A 19,974-nucleotide genomic window follows, 5' to 3' on the forward strand; every position below is an offset into this window, starting at 1 on the left:
ACATTCTGGCACAAAGATCATTTTGTAGAAAGATTCTTGCAATAGAGATCACCTTTGTCGTCCAGACAACGTAGTCTGAACACTGCACGTGGCACACAAACATCTGCATTTGTATTTTCCGAAAATGTGCATATTTTTGTTTTAGTGGAAGGGCACCTCCATCAGGCAGAGTGATACTGCTGCTGTTCAAGGAAGTGAGCTCCATGATAGTGCACTCTCGCAGGCTATACGGGCACTTCACCTCAAGTACGCCTGCACCACAGCAATTTCAACTCACAACTCCATCAGGTGTAGCTGCCAGGAACTGGTGATCGAAGCTGATGTGGATGACTGAATCGCAACACTTGAAATTTGAATGCCGACTAGTCATTGCTTCGACTTATTGTGCTCTTGCACGAAATTCATTGTCGATGCCCCAAGTTGTCGCTACTGTGGTCAAGATGTGTTGACTAGGATAACATATAATAATAATTCGTTTATTCCTATCTACATTGATGGTGGAGCTCGAGGGAAAAGCTGTGAAATACAGCTTGACAAGGCCCTCGGCCCCTACATAGGCACAACAGCAGAAGTACAGGAAAAAATGCTACTTCATTCGAAAGTACAAAACGGGTGGATAATATACGCACACAACGAACAAATAAAAAAATATTGAATAATCCTGGAAATATTAAAAAAACCGCCAGATCACTGGCATCACTGGCATTTTACCTATCTAGGCCTACAAAATATTCCCTAAGTTACTTATATGACATCCTAATCATCTGAGAGCCGCAATGTGTCGTCCGCGCTACCATTTCCCAATGTTCTGCGTGACGAGTGGGGTAAACCGGTTCCTTTACCGATATATGTCCCAGATTCGTAAGAAAACGTGTGTTTCTGTAGCTTTCCAGTTTGAATGTATTGCTAAGTCAATAGTTGTATAAATTATATATATTAATAACGCGGAGAGCCGTAAACAGACCAGCTGTATCAGAGTCAAACGGGACGCTACCGATAGACCTCGACACCCTTTTTTTTTTTAATAAAAGTAGTTTCTCAAGATTCAATAATGTAGCTGAGCCCCAGACGGAGATGGCAGTATTTTAAGTGGAAATGAAACAGTGTCTTATAGATTAGTAACTTCACATTCTTTTGGCAAAATTGATCAATGACGCTATATAAATCCAGCTATTCATGACAGTTTAGGGATTCTAAAATTATTGTGATTGTCCCAGGACATATTTTCAGAAGAAATTACTCCCACTGCCCCGAAATGGCTCGGAATCTCAATTGAAGTTGAATTTAGAGTGACATCTCGCGTTAGTCTGACCGATCTCCCTTTGGTGTAAAAAGTACGGCTTTCGTTTTGTTTATATTTATTTGTAAAGAGTTCTCCCGACTCCAAATTTCCAGTTTGGACAACGATTTGCGGTGTCTACTAGCACATCGGAGTCCTCTCCCAAAATAAATATTGTTGTATCGTCGGTATAGTTTACGAATTTTATATTTGGGTTAATGTTTACGACGTCATTTACACATAGGTTAAAAAGGAGGGGACCTAACGTACTGGCCTGAGGAACACCACAAATATTGGTTTCATTGAGGAAGAGTTCCTATTTAGACAAACATACTGGGCTCGATGCTCCAGGTAAGACTTAAAAATCTGTAACGGGTGTCCCCGAATGCCATAAATGTTAATTGTTTTAGTACAATTTCGTGATCAAGGCAATCAAACGCTTTCGTAAAATCCACAAGAACTCCCAAAAACATTTTTCTTTCTTCAAAACTTTGCAAGATAAACTCTTTCTGCACAAGTAAAACGGCCTCCGTTGAACGATGCTTCCTAAAACCAAATTGCGAATCTGTAATCAGTTTGTATTTATTTAGGAAGTTTGTCTGCACCAGGCTTGGTGAGGGGTCTTCGATTGATGTGGAGCAGGCCGCTTTCGCCTATGATGCAGTCATCGATAAGGTGGAGAACCTCCACAAAAAGAGAAAAATTAGGAAAACGTCGCTAATAACACATTCCCACGGATCATGCTTGTTCAACTCTGATGTCGCTTGCCAACTTGACGCATTCTTCGGAGACTTCTTCCCGTGATGGTGCTACACAGTCCCTGAACAAAGTGCACAGAAGTGCGGACTTTTACTTCGCGGCTGTCGGTACGTAGGACTCTGCATAACCATCAACAAGCGAAAGGAAAGCTGGCCTTAATTTTGATGCTTGAGCCTCATCTAAAAACTTGTTTCACTGTTCCTCGGTTGGTCTCAATGGGGCCGGTCTCTGTTGGCGGAGTGCTACAGTTCTTGGTGGCTTTCCCTCATCCATTTGCCTTTTCTGAACTACTGCAGACGAGAAGTCAACTTTCACTATCGGAACGCATGTCAGGTTCTTGCAGTATGCTGGAAGCCACTCATTGTCTTGTTCAGTGCAAGTTAGCAGCTCTCTGTGCTTCACCGCCGCCTTGAAGGTAGAACAGGATTGCACCAATAGGAGAGCACGTCCTCCCCGAGACCAGCCATACAGGTACAATGGGCAACAACAACTTCACTGTCCAGCTTCACTATCCATGGCTGCAGGCAAGCTTCCCTTGTACTTTGAGAGTGGCTCATCTACAAAGTACTGAAGAGAAAGATTTTACTACATTTAGCAACCCTTAACATAGATACTGCATGCAGATGTTCTGATGTGCAACGAGTGGCTCCCGGTGTACCGGTCGAACCTACTCGCGCATCTGAAAGTCTGCTTACGTGCACAAAACTAGCCGCCGCCGCCTCCGCCGCCCTTTTTGTCCTTTTCCCCCCCTCCCCACCAACTTTGTTTTACGGAATGCCCAACCCTAGTGAAAAAGATATTTGTATGAGAAATTTCTTGTGTTTTATAAACACATATGAATCATGCAAGATATATAAGAACACAAGAACCATATGAACTACATAAAAACTATATAAGATGTACAAGAAAATAGAAGCATGAAATAAACTTGTAAGAAACTTCTTACGTGCTTTTTATATGGTTATTTTATGTTTTTATATAGTTCTTATATGGCTCTTGTATGGTTCTTATCTGTTCTTATATATTTTGTATGATTCATATGTGTTTATTGGACACAAACATTTCTCATACAAATGATACTTTTCATTAGGGGAGTCACCCTACAACCTCCAGTGAACCCCTGACAGATCTTCTAGAACAACCCGGAACAGGCAAGTTAGTTAAGGTTAGATTGCCAATCACGACAACATCGCTGCTTAGAAGGACTTACTGTTGCGGCTCTTGAATTCAGCCAATCGTAAAATAGTGGTGCGATTCTAGTGATTTGTGGGCCTTGAACTGCTCCCGCGTAATAAAGCTTGACTTGCCGACAAAATAATCCTTCAACCCACTATTCTACTTTGGATAAGCGCTTGTATCGGTCACGGTCTCGTCAACTGACAACGATAGTGGATCTTTGCCGCCGCACATTAACACTTTCTCCTCGTAGCGCGATCGCACCGACGCCGACAACTTCTGCGCTTACTCGCTCAACAATATAGTAGATTCGCGTGAACACGTTGTTTCAACTTGGCATGTCGAAAATTACGTACCTTTGTTGAAAAGGCGACTCATTTCTGCACATGCGCGGGCCGCGAGCGGTGCGCAAGGCCGTGCCGTGGGCATACGCGCGGTGCAGTCTGCGAGCCTTGGCATTCCCATGGCTCTCGCAATGGAAGATAACACAAAAAGGGTAAGCATCCTCAATAGGCAAATGAAGTAAAAACTTCATAAAAAAAAACGACGAACTCCCAATGCACAATGCAGGTGGGAAGTCGTGCTGACAGAGGTCCCACAGCTCAGGCAAGTGAAATAAATTTCTGGCTGATGGGGGTTGCTCGAGTTGCAAAATGGCGGCAGTTAGAAAGCTCTTTTTGCAAAGCTCTTTAGTCACAGACAAAATAAAAACGGCAGGGCATCTTTTCGAACGTCTGGGAAGATAGGAAGCTCGCACTGGAGCGGAGCCACTGAAAAAAAAACCTGCCGTTCTTATTCTGCCAGTAACAATAAATGTTATTGATTTGACCACCATATATTAGTACCACATAGGTACCAAGCAAATTTCAGATCAGTGAGGACACCAGTTGTCTTTGGCGTGTCGCGATTGCTCGGACATCTTTATTACTTGGAACGTTTTGTTGCAAATTCATTTGACGACCAAAGGCAGCCTCAAGCGAGTTTCCGAGTGTGGAAAACGCCACACATTACCTTATTTTTGATGCGATGTTGAGGTTAAGCGGGCTTTTTAGTTGAGAATCCCTTGAATCCAGTCTAGGTGGCCGGTGATCCTGGTGTAAATATCCGGATGTGTTGTATAGCCGCAGGGATATCCAAAGGAGGCCAGGCCCAGCAGGTAGTATCGACCATCAAGACGATGCAGCAGTGGTCCGCCAACGCTAATCTGATTTCAGAAGAAGGAAGAAAGGAAGCATGACAATGAAAACCGCAAGGCTATAACCTAGTATGTGCTTCGGCGCCCTACCTACTATAAAAATGGGCACGTTTCATTCGCCGCAGGCACTCGATACCAAACGCGCTTTTACGATCTTTACGACAACAAAAGATCAATTGGCAAAAGCAAACGACAGGAAAAGATAATTACTAGATCAAAACAAAGGCAAAATTAAGAAATAAAGCTGCTCGGGAGGTCACGGAATTATCTTTATCACGTGACTGCCCCCAACCTCCCCAAAATGGTACGGTTACGAAGGCTCAACTACGACAGTCTGCTACGAGTGCCCATGAGGTAGCGCAGGTGTCGAACGCAACTACGGCGCCCGGCATTTGGCGTTCGCGCTCGAACGGGTTCGACGAGTGCACCGGAGACAAAGGCAGACAGCTTTCTGTCTAATCATTCCAAGCAGAGCTCGGTGTTCTGACGTCCCGCGACCTCTCATTTCATCCTCTCCCTCTGTCTCTGCCCTCATATAGACCGTTTTACTGAAAGAGGGCGGGAGAGAAAAGGGGAAAGGGCTACCATAGCTTTCCCCCTTGCTAATTGTGTAGAAAGAGTGAAAGTCCCCGGGGATGAGAGGCTTGGCCGATGTTGGGTGTCTGCTGTGCCCCCCAACTTCGTTCGCGCTTTCTTTTTTGTTTTGAACTCGCAAACTTAATTAGAGTAACGGGCTTCGATGGCAACAGTTCCCCGGTCATCGGGACACCATTGTTCGGTCATAGGGTGCACGAATGACAACAGAAAGCGTCGAATACTGTCCGAGGACCTATGTAGCTTGCAAAAAATCCGGCAAGGCGAGAGCGGCTGCAATGTCTTTAAGCTCCATCGCTTTCCACATGACCCCGGTCTTGGCGGCAGTGGGTTGCGTCCGTAAACCGAAAAGACATTTCCTCAACACCATTTTCTCGAATGTGCTCGGAACAGCTTGTGAATGGAGCGCGCACCGAACGCTGCACCGCCGATGAACATGGGGTACGCTCGCAACGTGCGTGCCAGTTTTCTCGTGATAATTGCTGTTTCAGCTTGTAAAATTTTGTAACTGAATTTATCTTAATATTGATAATTTGCAGTGGTGACTGACTCGATTTCATCATTTACAACACTTTGATTCATTTCATTTCATTTCCTTTATTTACTCTCAAGGCCGAAGCATTACAGAGAGGAGTGGTGAAGAAAAAAAAATACAACATGAACATAAACACAGCAGGGAAATTACAAAAAATGGTTGCAAATGGCACTTTTGAAACGGTCGGTGTCAGTGATTGAAGCGATGGAGGCGGGGAGTTGGTTCCAGTCTGTGCAGGTTTTGGGAATGAACGAGTGAATTGGTGCGGCTGCTTGGGACGCCAACCTTGAACTGATGGTCGCTGCGGGAAGAAATGTACGATGGTGGCAGAAAGAGAGAGTCACTGAGTAGAGAATTGAAATGGTGAACCTTATGAAAGAGACAAAGACGAGATAGTTTACGACGCAATGAAAGATCGGGTAACTTAAGATCAGATTTCATGGAAGTGACACTGGCAGTTCGAAAGTAATTTGAGAAGATGAAACGCGCGGAACGGTTTTGAATGGCTTCTATTTGAAGAATAATGGAGTTAATATGAGAGTCCCAGATTGATGATGCATATTCAAGCTTCAAGTTGAAGGCTTATTTCCGCCGCCGGGTGAGGCTAGAAATTGTTGAAAAGGTAGTTCTATCGGTTTTCCTGAATAGCGATCCCCTGCGCGACACCAGAGAGCCGGCAAAACCGCTCCTTGGAGTGCCACTGGTGGGTTTTTGGGTTGTTTCCGTTGATTTGGCGCTTTGAAGCGCTGGATAGTCGCTCCAGGGTACGACTCGTGTGTTGCGATCTGCGTCTTCGAGCCCAGTGTGTACGTTTCTTTGTTCGAGTCATGGCATCCGCCAGTGCGGCAACGGGGGGAACAGTGGCAGCGAACGTGTCAGTGATAGAAATTGGAGGTTAGTACTCAAAATGTTGCATCAAATAGTAAAATAAGTCGTGGCTGCTTTGACGCTTTCTGCGGTTCGATATAAGCACATCTAGAACGTCTTCGTCGTTCCTTCACAATGAAATATGAGAACACGGACACGCAAGATAAAAGCAGCGCAGCAAAACGATATGTAGCAGCTGCGGGTGTTTACAAAAGTTAATTGAGGTTCCCATTCCGTGTATCGCTTGTTCATTACTAAAAACGGCTGCGTTGAAATGAGCCTATTGCAAGCAAAAATTTATGAATGCTTCATCATTTCCAGTCACGCGGAAAGCGGTGGAGCTTCAAAATATTGCAGCCGCACGTGCCTTGCCGAATTCCATGCAAGCTACTAGATCCTTGGGCAGTATTCGACGCTTTCTGTCGTTATTCGTGCACCCTATGACCGAGCAATGGTGTCCCGATGACCGGGGCACTGTTGCCATCGAAGCCCGTGGCTCTAATTAGGTTTGCGAGTCTAAAACAGAAAAGAAAGCCCGAAAGAAGTAGGGGCACAGCAGACACCCAACACCGGCCAAGCCTCTCATCCGGGACTTTTACTCTTTCTACACAATCAGAAAGGGGGAAAGCGCCGGTAGTCCTTTCCCCTTTTCTCTCTCGCTCTCAAAATGGCGCTACTCACGATAAAACGGTCTATATGTAAAACAAATGCAGTCTCAACCCGGGCGTCGAATCGATACCGCACCAAACCGAAAACCGGAAACGAACCGTTATTTTTAGTCGAACCGCGAGTGAACCGAACCAAAATTGTCGACGTCATCTTGGAACTGAGCAGGAAATAAATTAAACGGTAACCTGTTCAAAATTATTCACGATTATTTTTCTTTCTTTATTACCGGAACTTGAATACTTGAGCATAAAAAATTGGCAGCTGTATTTTTATGTTATTGTTCGAATCGTCACATACCGAGTTGCTATGTGTGAGAGATTGTGAAATTTAATGGCGTTTTTGTATTGGCGCAGGACAATCGTGTGACGTCACGTGTCACGTGGTATCGTGCGACGTGGTCACCTGACGTCACAAGGCCGAGACCAGCTCTCAAGTGGCGTGACGTCACGTGGCTCCGGGATGTCACGCGACGTGGTCACGTGACTCACTGCGTCAAGTCGGGGTATTACGTGACGCCTTGACGTCAAGCTACGTCAGAACTTCATTAGATCCAAAACCGCTGTTGACCCCGCGACGTCACGTGACATCACAGATTCACACCATGAGTCATATGACACAATGACGTACTCGATGGTCATGAGGCCGAGTCCAGTGCTCGGGCTAATGACAATAAAAGCCTCGGCAAACAAATAGGTAGTGTCACGCGCTATCAACCAAAGATGAGGATAGCCGTACTTTAACAATGGCAGGAGCTTAATCCATGCCATAGGCCTATATGCGTACGGTGACTATAAACTATAGCATAGAGAACGAGGCACCCCTGGGCGGGGGGGGGGGGGGGGGGGGGGGGGGGGGGAGCGAGCTGGAGCGGGGAGCGGGGCCGAAGAAGAAAAGCAAAAACAAGATCTGGTACTATTCAGTTCACTGTAAAAATGCACACGTTTTCGAAGTTATTTTTTGAGTACAAAAGCCAGTTTGTTCCTAAAAAAAAAAAAGAAAGCCAAAGCATGCCAAATATGGAAAACTGCTCCGAACAAATGGATGTGTTAGCAGGACGTATTGACAGATGCGAGTCTTGAACGTGCGTACTATTTCGATAGGGGAAGAATGAAGAATTATATCACTGGGAACGTTAACATCCCTGTTTTGGGGGGCTTAAAAACGTGACTTTTGTTTTCATTTTGTTTACTAAATGGTTGTTTGAAGTAGACAAACTTTCTAGCTTTCTAAGAATTACATTGCTATGTCCATATTTTCAGCGGATAAAAATGTACTTGTGTCTCCAGCGTAATAATACATTTTGCCGGCTGTGAAATGTTAACGATGTCGTTTATATATAGGTTAGAGGAGCTGTGCAACAGTTTCAGTGCTTTGCTTAAATAATTTGGGAGTTGGTGTCTCGACCTTTCTGAAGTAAAGAACAAAAAAAAAACGCTTTTGCCGGCATGTCCTAGTTTTAATTTAAAAATGGACAAAGATTAAGCTTTTCGGCACCTCTCAACACCTTCACCATCTTCCGAGTCTCGAGCGCTGTGACGTCAATGGGGGGTCGCGCTCGGTTCCGGTAAAGCTCTCTCTCTAGAGCCATCCGTGAGCAGCGAGAACTCATCCGCTCGCGACCGCGTGACCACGTGCTGGCGAGCGCAGCGCGAACAATATGGTGCAAGGATGAAAGTGTCATCCGGGTCCGGTTATAGACCTTTTTCGCATAACCTCAAACCAGCCAGTAACTGACGTACCCTCGACCTGGTGCATTTTTAGATTGCCCGCTGACACAGGGTATGCAACCGCCAAGGATATGGGCGAAAAGGCTTAAAAACGGACGTCGTGCATGAGTTAGTTTCGAGTGCTCCTTTTTACTGTGCTGCAATTTCAGAATATCTATGGTTGTCTGGCTACCACTGCGTGGTCGTCGGATGAATAAATAATTTCAAAAGGCATAAGAACAATAGCAGAAAGTGTGCCATGAGCACAAGAAGCTGCAGCGCGAGTGTGGCTACAATGTTATCGAGCTTCGCATTTTCCCAAAGAATCCTTATTTATGAAATCAGTCGATTGCGAGATTGAATCGCGAGAGATTCGTATCAGACTGAACGTCACGCTTAAGCTCACGACCACTTGGTCTACGACAAGAGGACAGATTTTAATTCCCGGTGCAGGTGGTCCAATTAGGTTATCACTGCAAGCCCCATGGTATGTGAAAGGTATGAAAAACTCTACATGCCATCACTGAAGATGGAGCTATCAAATGTCGAGAGCTTACCTACATATATATTGACTACATTAAATTGCTCATATATACTTCGCTGTGGAAGCTCAATCAAAACACCCCACCGTCTTCGTCCTGCTTCTCTCGAGGCGGCAAGGTGATGGCCTGTGAGTAGCCAGCTGTATTTAACCGGACAAGCTCCAACCAAGTTATTGCAGCCCACCATAGCCAAGCCTAGCCAAGTTCCCCCCATACCCACACCGTTGCCTACCCAGATAGCTGTGCTGCCAGAACTAGCCGGTATCTCTTTTTCTAAGCCGCTAGACGGCGTCGTCGGCGCCGCCGGCGCCGCAATTTTCAAGATGGCGGCGCCTTTAAAGAAAAGGTCTATTAGCCCCCGAGAAGTTCGCGTGGCGCCCCCTCACGGCGAACCGGGGTGACGTCACGGCGAGGAGAGAAGTTTTCCCCGACTCGACTCCGCTCGCCCTGTGGAGGCTGTGACGACGTTAGCTGACGGCGCGCTTGTTTCTATTTAATTTCTTTTTGGCATGTTTTTTGTAAGAAGTGTAAATTTTTATATGTGCCTTTATTGAGGTATGGCGTGTAGCTACAGACGAAACTTCAACCAACATTTGAAGCATGGTTCACAGGGCAGGCAACGCATGAATCACAGCTGGTATATGAAAATAAAGTAGATATGGCTACAATTGCAGGAGCATCATTATAGATTTACATCTCGGACAATAAATGCTGCTGAGAGTCTCAATGAATTAGCAGGTTATGTATACTATAATTTCTTGTATCTCTGTTTTTAAACAAGATCGCCGAAACAGAAAAGCTGCATGCTGCTCGAACAACATGCTAATTACAGTCTGGGCCATGGGGAGAGAATCATAAGTAAGGCAGCCCAAGTGCAGGGGCAAAGTAGAAAAACAAGGAACATATATTATATGCATTGCTCGCATTTGACCTTTGCTGGATTCGAATAGTATTCAAATGGACTACACGGGCGGTATCTGTGGACTTGTTTATATCAACCCTCAAGTAATGTATAACAAATGTAAGCGAAGGTGTCTAGCTCGTTATTAGTCCCTTAAGCCCTAAAATTGAGATTTTACTTAAATCGAATTGTCCTGAAGCTAAAATATCAGAAGCTTTTCTCACGCAGAGTGTCGCCCTTCACAGACTCCACATTTTCTGCCACTAGTGCTGCATCTACCACTAGACAGACGTTCGAATGCTTCCGTTTACTCCTGTTTTCCTCTGTTGTCAGAGAGCCCAGCCGTATTTTGAAGGCTGAGGAAGCCTTGGGGACCTGCAGCAGTGTCTCGTTTGATTGGAAATGACAATTTTTCCATACTAAATGGTGTATTTTCCGAATACCCAAGGCTGGAATAAAGAATGTCAGGAAAAAGTATAAACATTCCAAATTGCGGCACTATTGCTGTGCACATTTTGGGCAGTTCAATACATATCATATAGGCAACTGGGGGCAATTCAGCCGTTTTTGCTGCTACCACACAAACCAATTTCCAGTAGTTGTGCATCCTCTAAGAAATATGCTTTCACACGTGTATAAACTATATAATTAATTCACGAAGAAGCTACATTTATGTAAAACAACCCTGTTCCACGAGCACTTCAAGGATCATCAGACGCAGGGCCTTGAATACATCTGCGAACCAGCGCATGCAGAGTGGCAGCGCAGAGTCGAGGTTCATCGGCGGAATTGCCTCCGCCGATAGCTTTCGGGATTTGTAACCCAAGTTTAAAGGTAAAAGGGACAAGCAGGCTTATAAAATGTACGGAAGCACGTCAATATCGGCCTAACTCAACGTCTTGCACATCGGCTAAACGAAGTCCAGCTCTTCGAAGAGCTTGCGGCACACAACGCCAAACCAGGAAACCGGTGCTGGAATGCGAGCCGATGCGAGCTCGCGGAGCGGAGTCCTCCGCCTGACGTCACGGTACACCTCACCCAATCAGGGCGCGGCGACCGCAGCGACGCTTGTGTTCGCTCTCGGGGCTAATACCCGTCCGGCTCTGTCCCCCTCCCCCTCCGACCAGAAGCCGGAGGGGGACAGAGCTGTACGTGCTAAGGCGTGAGGTGAAGCATCGGCCCGTAGTGTTGCCAGATTGGGCTATATATAGCCAAATTGGGCTACTTTTTTTTTCTAGTTAGCATCGAAATTTCTAAGAATGCGGCGAACTTTTGCCGACCTCAGGTTCGACTAGTTCATTTTCGAACTTCTAATCAGTTTCGAAAAGAATTGTTGCTCTTCTGGCTATTTGAGAGGAGAGAGAGGAAGGAGAAAGGCTTCAAACTTTAACAAACTTCGGGGTTTTCACTACGCGTAGTGAAGCAATGCTTGCAGAGTTCAAGCGGTCTTCCCACAGCGCAGTACAGCAAACCAGATTGCACTATTACCACAGGGCCGGTAGCGCGTCTTCAACCCGGACGCATATGGCTCTGTCCGGACGTAGACTCAACTCTCCAAATACTGCTTTAGTGCCCCCTGTGAAAATCATTAGGCACTCAATCTGCTAAAGATGAGAAGTCCGCAGCTTCACCTCTAAACAATTGACTACCTTCTAGTCGTCACCCACCCTAAGAAAGGACAAGACAATCAGAAATAGCGTGAACCGGAATGGGGGCCACTCATATTCTACACAAAGAAAAAAAGACGGGTGGAATATTGGTAAGGATTATAGATATTGGGGTTCTAGTTTGAAACTCCTTGTGTTCTGACAGTTCTGCTGCTGTATTCTGTTTCTTTTTTATGATCACATGTTTCGTACTTCCCAATGAAGCCGTTTTGTGTGTTTCGCATTTTCGAAAACCTGCCAAAGAAGGGTCAGTGTTGTGCAAATATTCATCCTCCCAAAGCATTTTGTTTAGTGTACAGGTGACATAATATACGAAAGAATTGGCGTATTTCAGGGTTGAAAACGAGAATGTAACGTGTTTTGTATGTACAGGAAATATTTTCAATATGCGACTTAAAAATCATTGCTTTTAGTTTTGGCTATTTTGGCTATATCATTTTTACGGCTTTGGCTATATTTGGGCTATACCTTCACGCCGTTCGGTGGTTTTTTTGATGGGACCATATGGCAACACTGGCATTGGGCATGAACACCTCTTGGAGAGAAGCTGACAGGCATAGCACTGGCCATGCTGAACTTTTTCGCTACGTTCGGGAACGACCGCAACGACAGACCAATCACCGGTCGAGGAGAGCTCGGTCGCGCGCGTTGCATGCCGGTCGTGCCGGGCTCCTTCTATCTGCAAAGATATCGTCGGTGGTAATCGTCGACGTGGAAAGCGTGGTGGAAGCTCATCGATCCCCGTAAAAGCGCTATCCTTGACTGTGAATTTTCGCCGCGTGTCGTTATGATAACCCAGCACGTACTAGAAGAGAAGATCCACCTACTCGTGCGGCGATCTCGTGGCGGCACTCTCAAGAAAGCAGAAACACCCGTGCCGTCGTGTTTGTTTACTTCGACTACAGAGGTGCTTTCTTAGCATTTGTGTCCTCAAAAATCGCCCGGACTTCTTTTTTGGCACATTTCATGCGTGTGCTCAAGTTCAAAGTGTTACTGGTGCGTACCGTACATGGTGTAAGATAATGTACCGTATAAAGGGTGCGAATTTTCACGCGTTTTCATCACCCGAGAAAGGTGATTAGTGTTAGCAATCCTGAACGCTCGGAACGTCTATCTGATTACGAAGGCAAATTTCTGCGTTGCTATATTGCTGCTAAGATTACATCGACTTTCATAATCGTAGAAAAGGCGTGTGGCGAGATTTGTATTGTTGGCAAAGGCGTTAATTACAGTCGTGACCGTGGAAGACAGCGTACTGCATTTCTTTTAAATTTTTTTAACGCACTACCTTGCAAGCGTATCCTGGAAAATATAAATAAAGCTTGAGGTCATAGAAGACGGTCTGTCTATTTTCTGTTACGCAAGTGAGTGGCAGCGCGTCCCCTTCTTTATAGAGGCACCGCTGAAACAGCTGACGGCGGCGGAGAGGCGGTCGCCGTGCTGCCGACCCGCTACACTTGTTGCAGTGGTTGCAGGAGTACGCGCGGCGCAAAGCGAGAGCTCCGGTCGTTCCGGTCACAACGGACGACGTCGTGGATAACGGGTTTATTTCAGATGTCTGAACCAGCCTTTACACATCTATTGTGTATACACGTCGCGCACAGTTGTCGTTGAAGTCGCAGCGGTTGCATTCGTTCGTAAGCAAAGTGGTTGCTCCGAACGCAGGTGTGTGAACGGGCCTTTACCCACCACATCCTAGAAGGGAAGATACATCTACTCGTGCGCCGATGTTGTGGTGGCACCCTCAAGACATCAGAAACACTCGTGCCGTCGTCTTTGTTTAAAGTTATTTGGCAAAAGTAAAAAGGTCGTTTTATAGATCCTTTAAGCGCGAGCTTCGTACACTTTCGACAACGCATCAAAATCTCGAGCGCCTCGAGCGCGCGCGCGCAGCCGAAGCACGGGCGGAGGACATCGAGCGCGTGCTAGAGGCCGGGGGTTCGAACAGCACACCCTGCCGTTTTTACTCTCTCAGGGATCAGAGAAAACGATGTGAGAGGCTGCTAAGGCGTAGCTTACCGGACACGGGCCCGGCCCACTCCGCTGGTCTCCTGCGCACAGCTGGGTCTTCTGGTCAATTGCGAAGCTTCTGTACACCTCCTGGCACTCGGCATCTTCCCAGATGGTCACAAGGCCTACTTGCAACTGGTTTCTGCTTCGTTCGTCTGCGTCGCAAAATCAAAGACATTCCGCTAGAATTTACTATAATTGCCGGTATAGGGCTCCTATACATGCCTTGCATGTGACGTCACGCTAGAGAAGGACGGTGCGCTGCACCATGCTGGTGCGCGGATGCGCTTACCAAGGCGGAGGATGCGCTAACTGCCCGGACATGCACCGTATTTTCAACAAAGGTATCTAGCTTTGTTAAATGTGAACTTGGAAGAACGTGCGGTGTTTATGATGGTGACGTTTAGCCAGTACCTGCGAAATTTTGCGGCATTAGTGCGATTGCGCTACGAGCAGCAAGTTTCAATATGCCGCCGACAAAGTTTTAAAACAAAAAACTGTCATGTCTAAAAAAAAAGACTTCATTGCTTGCTTAAAATTTTGACAAACGGCTCTAGGAGTCACTCGTAGAAAAATTGGTATAATTGTGCGAAATACTGGTAAATAGCGCAATGTTACCGTCAAATCTATAAACCCCGAGAGAAGAATAACTAAAATAACGGACAAGACAAATCTCATTGTCTCAGGTTTTATATAACGATGTTTTCTAACCGGCTCGGCGTGCATACTTTCGCTTCTTGCAAAGGTTACCGTCTCGCGAACGGCAAAAACAGATGCCCCGGCGGCGGCGTCTCGGCGAGCTTGCACATGGGGTCCGCCGCGACCGATCGCCGTCTGGCCAAGCTCGCGGCTCGACACTCGCCCGTTTTCGGCCGGGAGCACCGTATAGGTGCGCTCGAAGCGTGAAAACAGCGTGATGTAACTAAAGGCAATGGGCATCTACACCAGGAACGGGCAAAAGCCGATGCAAAGGCGTGCGCGAACGTAAACAACGGTAGAAAAGTGCCGTCTCTCCGCTGTGAAATGCGTCCCGCAAACTCAGTAATCCGCGGCCGCGTTCCTTTCTTGCCTCTCGTACATTCTCTAACTTGACGGCTACTCTGTCTCGCTGGACATGCCGACAAAACGATCATCGGGATACGTATTAATTGTTACAACAGAGCGCGGCGCATTTTACCATTGCTCGCTGCGAAGGGCCGTCGAGTCAACCACCAGCATGGTGGTTACCGACGTTCGACGTCATCATGTTGCGTAGTGCCAGGCATTTATAGCTAGCTGTCACAGTATTTGTCGTCAAAGATAATCATATTACGTCCTAAATGTGCACGGAACTCCATAAAAGCATTTTTTAGTGTCCATATAAGACACGTATTCCCTATTTGCAAGAGTAATAGCGGCGCTTCTTATGAACAAGTCCCTAGCGTCTACTTGCCTACAGAACACAAATACACACAATCATTGCGTTTTGCATAACAAACACGCAGCGAATAACCAGGTCGAGAACACGATTCTCCGCTAAAATGCGATCTGAGCAGATAGCAATATCGAGCAAAGGCTTTATCTCCTGTCCAGTAAATCGATTCTAGTTTTCTGCTGATCGCGGTGATTCACTATTCCTGTGCTGTACGAGAAAGTAGACCTACAGGATTTTTTCATAAACAACGTGGCTATTAAAAAAGAATGTATAAAATTACCTTCCTCCGAAAAAAAACGATTTGCGCAATATTAATGCCGCGTTATGAAATTTAATCAGGGTACGCCCAGTCTTTTATTGTACACGTTACTCAAAAAAGCGATCGATAACAATTACAACTACTCTCGCTTAAAAAGTATTCAATTAGATTATTCTATTCATTGCGAAGAAAAGTAATTGGAAAAGTCGGCGTTACGTTTTCGATGACTTCGGATTTTCAAAACGACAAATTTTTCTGATGCTAATGGAAATAATGCAAAGCTGCAAACAGTTGGACAAGAATGACCATAATATTACCTTGAGAAGGAGATACGGGGGACAAAAGTGGGGAAGCACAAATATCCACACACAGCTACTGGTGCGCGACCGAAAAAATCCGCCTGGTCCTGGTATCGAACCAGTGACCTGTCCATTTCCAGTGGAGCGCTTTACTAACTGAGCTAACCATTTTGTTCAAACACCTGAGACTGGGTGAGAAATTTTGAAATAAGAAAAATTAGGAGAGACAGGAAAGGAAGTCATTCAGACAAAAAATCATACCGAGCCACCTGAAAAAAATTTTTTTTTCAGTTTTATATATTTAAGAAAAAATTCAGTCTAGAATACACTTGTATAAAAACACCAAAAGAATTACTTGAAAAATTCACCCGGAAAAGCATATTGCCCTGGTCATATTAAGGCAACCGAATGTTGGGCAAGGAAGATTCCGGTCAACTATACATGGGAGGAATGTGTGGAATCTATGGCTGCCGTACAGTGTAACAATCGAGGACAAGCATTTGTTCTAAACGGGACAGTAGCGGACAGCCTAAAAAAAAAAGTGAAAGCCATTTACCACTCCCTGTAACGCCGAATTGAAGCGCAGCTCTTGAGGAGGAGGAGGGAAGGGTACTGAGGGCCAGGGTTTCTCGGGGGGGGGGGGGTCACGTGGCATAGGAAAAAGGGTCACGTGACCCCCCCCTCGAGGGCACGTGACCTTGTTTGGGTCACGTGACATCGGGGAGGGGGGTCCACGTGGAGGGGGAATCACGTGCCCCCCCGAAGTCACGTGACCTTGGGAGGGGTCACGTGACCTGGAGGTGTCACGTGACCTCGGGGGAGGAGTCACGTGACTCCCCAGGTCACGTGACACCCAGGTTTGCGTGACCAAAACTTCCCCGATAAATCTAGCGGAAAAATTTCCCCGCTTAATTTAGCGGAAAAATTTCCCCGCTAGATCTAGCGGAAAAATTTCCCCGCTAAATCTAGCGGAAAATATTCCCGCTAAATCTAGCGGAAAAATTTCCCCGCTAAATAGCGGGAAAAAATTCCCCGCTAAATCTAGCGGGGAAATTTTTCCGCTAGATTTATCGGGGAAGTTTTTTTCGCTAGATTTAGCGGGGAAATTTTTCCGCTAGATTTAGCGGGGAAGTTTCCGCTAGATTTAGCGGGGAAATTTTCCCGCTAGATCTAGCAGGGAAATTTTTCAGCTAGGTTTAGCGGGGAAATTTTTCCGCTAGACTTAGCGGGGAAATTTTCCGCTAGAATTAGCGGTGAAATGTTTCCGCTAGATTTAGCGGGGAAGTTTTTTCGCTAGATCTAGTGGGAAAACTTTTCCGCTAGATCTAGCGGGTAAATTTTTCCGCTAGATTTAGCGGGGAAATTTTTCCGCTAGATTTAGCGGGGAAATTTACCCACAATGCACCGCGCGGTTACGCCGACGGCGACACCGACGGCGACGGCGACGCTGACGCCGCTCAAGCCGGGAACGGGTGGCTAAAAGCTGCGCTCTAAAATATAGCGCGTGGCTAGACCCAAGCATCGCATTATCCTTTGAAGTTAAAGAGACAAAGGCATGCACCAAAAAAAGGCCGGAGAACGAATCACAAAGCAAGACGCGTTAACGTCATAAGCCACGCCCCGGACGTCCTAAGCGGTCAATAGGGAGTTTTAGTAGACCGTATTTCCCCCTCCGCTAGCTCCGCTACGATGAAACCGCCACTGCGCCTGCGCGCCGATGGCCTTGGCTGTAGAGTTCCGGGTAGCGGAGGGGCTGAGCGGAGCGGGAAACGCGGTCTACTAAAACTCGCTAATGTCCTAAGCTCAGACCCGAAAACGCTGTAGATTTTATATAGTAGAAAGCCGAACTATATAGTCGGAAAGAGATAACGACTACATCACGTATCAACACCAGTTGCGTCAAAACATAGAGCTAAACGGGTACTTTTTGGCACGAATGATGAATAGGTGGTTCCTCTAGTTTAAAATATGTTTGTGCTTAATAATTGTAGGACGATGTACGACGTTCGGAAGAACTCATTATTGGTTTTTTTTTTTCTTCTTCACCGCTTTGCAGTTGTTTTTTTTTTGTTTTTTTTTTTTATGGTCAATATATTTGGTATATGAGTCTGCACAATGTCCAAGAGATGCACATAAATGTTCAAAGATGCAGTGCGAGTCAGAACTGTAACACAAATGTTTAAATAATTTCTCGCTGCGCCTGAGCATTATTTATTCATTACGAAGGCAACCTGAGCCAGTGGCTTCGAGGTTTTCTACTGAGAGAACTATATATGCCCCGATACTATCCATAATCCAATACATAATACGAAGAACCAACATGAAGAAGAATTTAAAAATATAATAGTTTAATTAGCGAACTTCACAAATTTTAGTGGTTCGAGACAATCTTCATTGCCTTATAAAAAAAATTAACTACCGTTGCTCTGCGCCCCACATCTATTTGAATTAGATATATTGAATTAGAAAACTATTGAAGAAAGGTGGATAAAACAATGTCCTTTATGTGCAATCTGGCAAAAAAAGTATGTTAGACAACCATGACCAAATCTTAACTTGTCCTTGAGTTTTTCATCGAGAAAAAATCAGATAATACGTCATGTGCTTTCTTCATATTGTCATATAAGATTATGGAATATGGGTCGCATTAGTGCACATGGTATTTTAAAATAGGTAAAATTGATAAGTAATTGTTTATAGCTTTCCGGAGCTTCTAGCTTATTTAGTTTTACAACCATTTACAAGGTTTACTTCCCCACGAAGTTAATCGGTGGACACATTGAACAGGTTACCTATCATTTCTTTTTTCTTTCGCACAAGCTCTGAAAATGTTTATATTTATTTACTTGAACCGCAAAAATAACAGGAGGAAACTCACCATACGGGCTGTGTTCCCAGCCAACGACGAAAGCCTGGATACCAGTCACGTTCATCATGGAGATTTCCCCAAGGGGCAGGCATATGGGCCTCACGAACTGGCTGAAGGGTACCTCCTTACTCAGCTCTAGCAGGGCTACATTGTTGTTGTACGTTCTCCCATTGTAGCGGGGATGTCTGTGAATAGTCTCCACGTCCACGTCGATTGCATGCGTGTCGCCATCAGTCGAACGCAAGTCAACGTCGCCCAGACGCACGCTGAACAGCCCCACCGGACGCCTGCACAGAAATAGGATGCCTCCAAGTTTATTCGGTCGGACTAGAGCGTCAGACTTAACTTTGCTTCGCTAGCTCTCCAAGTACTGGACGAATTTCGCTCTACAGAGCAGAAGTGAAGGAGAGGAAAAGATGACGCGCGGTGAGAGAAATTGATCACGTGAACGACGAAGCTTCGTCTCCGCAACTGCTACTCGGCTGCGATTTCTTCATTAGTTGGAAGACATCTGATATTGTTAGTAAACAAAACTAAAGTTCCTTTGACATATTTCGTCACCACCTTCTCGAAGTTTTAAGTCCTCGATCACATAAAACCGGTGTATTTCAGAATGTCGCAGTAAGGGTAAGGCAGTCATTGCTACGAGTAGCAGACGACGCTGCGTTCGCCACCCGAACGCCAGGCCCTGACCACTGCTCCCTTTGCGCTAGAAGACGACGGTTTTGCTTTCTCTGACTTGGGGGGATGGGGGAAGGATAGCGGGTGACCGGAAAGGCTGGCTGCATTTGTCTACTCACTGTATCAATGTGTGTCGTTGGGTCACTCTAATGCCTCATTCACACAGGCGGTTGAACCGCGTTCGCGAAGCATTTGCGAACGTGGTTGTTTGAAGGATCAGTGCAGTTTCACGCGCACTTGATGATGAAAATGAGCGCCTTCGCTTAGTCGTTGCGCTTTGAACGCCAGTTCGTATGCAGCATAAGGGGTGTTTATCAAGCGTGAGAAGTCCTCCGCAAAACGCTAAGACAGCTCCTTAAGCGATGTTTGATTTTTTTAATGCTACACTGTTAGCAAGTCCCGTGTATTTGGCGAATATTTGGGGTGAAAAACACGCCATTTACACAAATTACCATAAATTTACACGATGAGTAACGAATAATTCGTTCAGAAATCATGCGAGGTTGTAAAAAACGTGTTTTAGTTCGGTCATACACGCATAACCGTGTAGCC

At 45.8% G+C, this 19,974-nt stretch overlaps 1 protein-coding gene across 1 annotated transcript in view; it reads right to left on the minus strand.

Annotated features, from left to right (window-relative positions):
• Positions 1 to 4,217: 4,217 nt before the first annotated feature.
• Positions 4,218 to 19,974, minus strand: part of LOC115331332 (proclotting enzyme) — a 51,686-nt gene continuing 35,929 nt past the window's right edge. The window contains exons 4-7 of the mRNA XM_040218285.3: positions 18,756 to 19,028; positions 16,367 to 16,377; positions 13,910 to 14,055; positions 4,218 to 4,418 (exon numbers count right to left, since the gene is read on the minus strand). Coding sequence (XP_040074219.1) covers positions 4,263 to 4,418; positions 13,910 to 14,055; positions 16,367 to 16,377; positions 18,756 to 19,028 — 586 coding nt within the window. The 3' untranslated portion in view covers positions 4,218 to 4,262. The remainder of the gene's footprint in view (positions 4,419 to 13,909; positions 14,056 to 16,366; positions 16,378 to 18,755; positions 19,029 to 19,974) is intronic.

The sequence above is a fragment of the Ixodes scapularis genome, unplaced genomic scaffold, assembly GCF_016920785.2.
Source record: "Ixodes scapularis isolate PalLabHiFi unplaced genomic scaffold, ASM1692078v2 PGA_scaffold0__279_contigs__length_252992795, whole genome shotgun sequence".
NCBI classification, from domain to species: Eukaryota; Metazoa; Arthropoda; class Arachnida; order Ixodida; family Ixodidae; genus Ixodes; species Ixodes scapularis.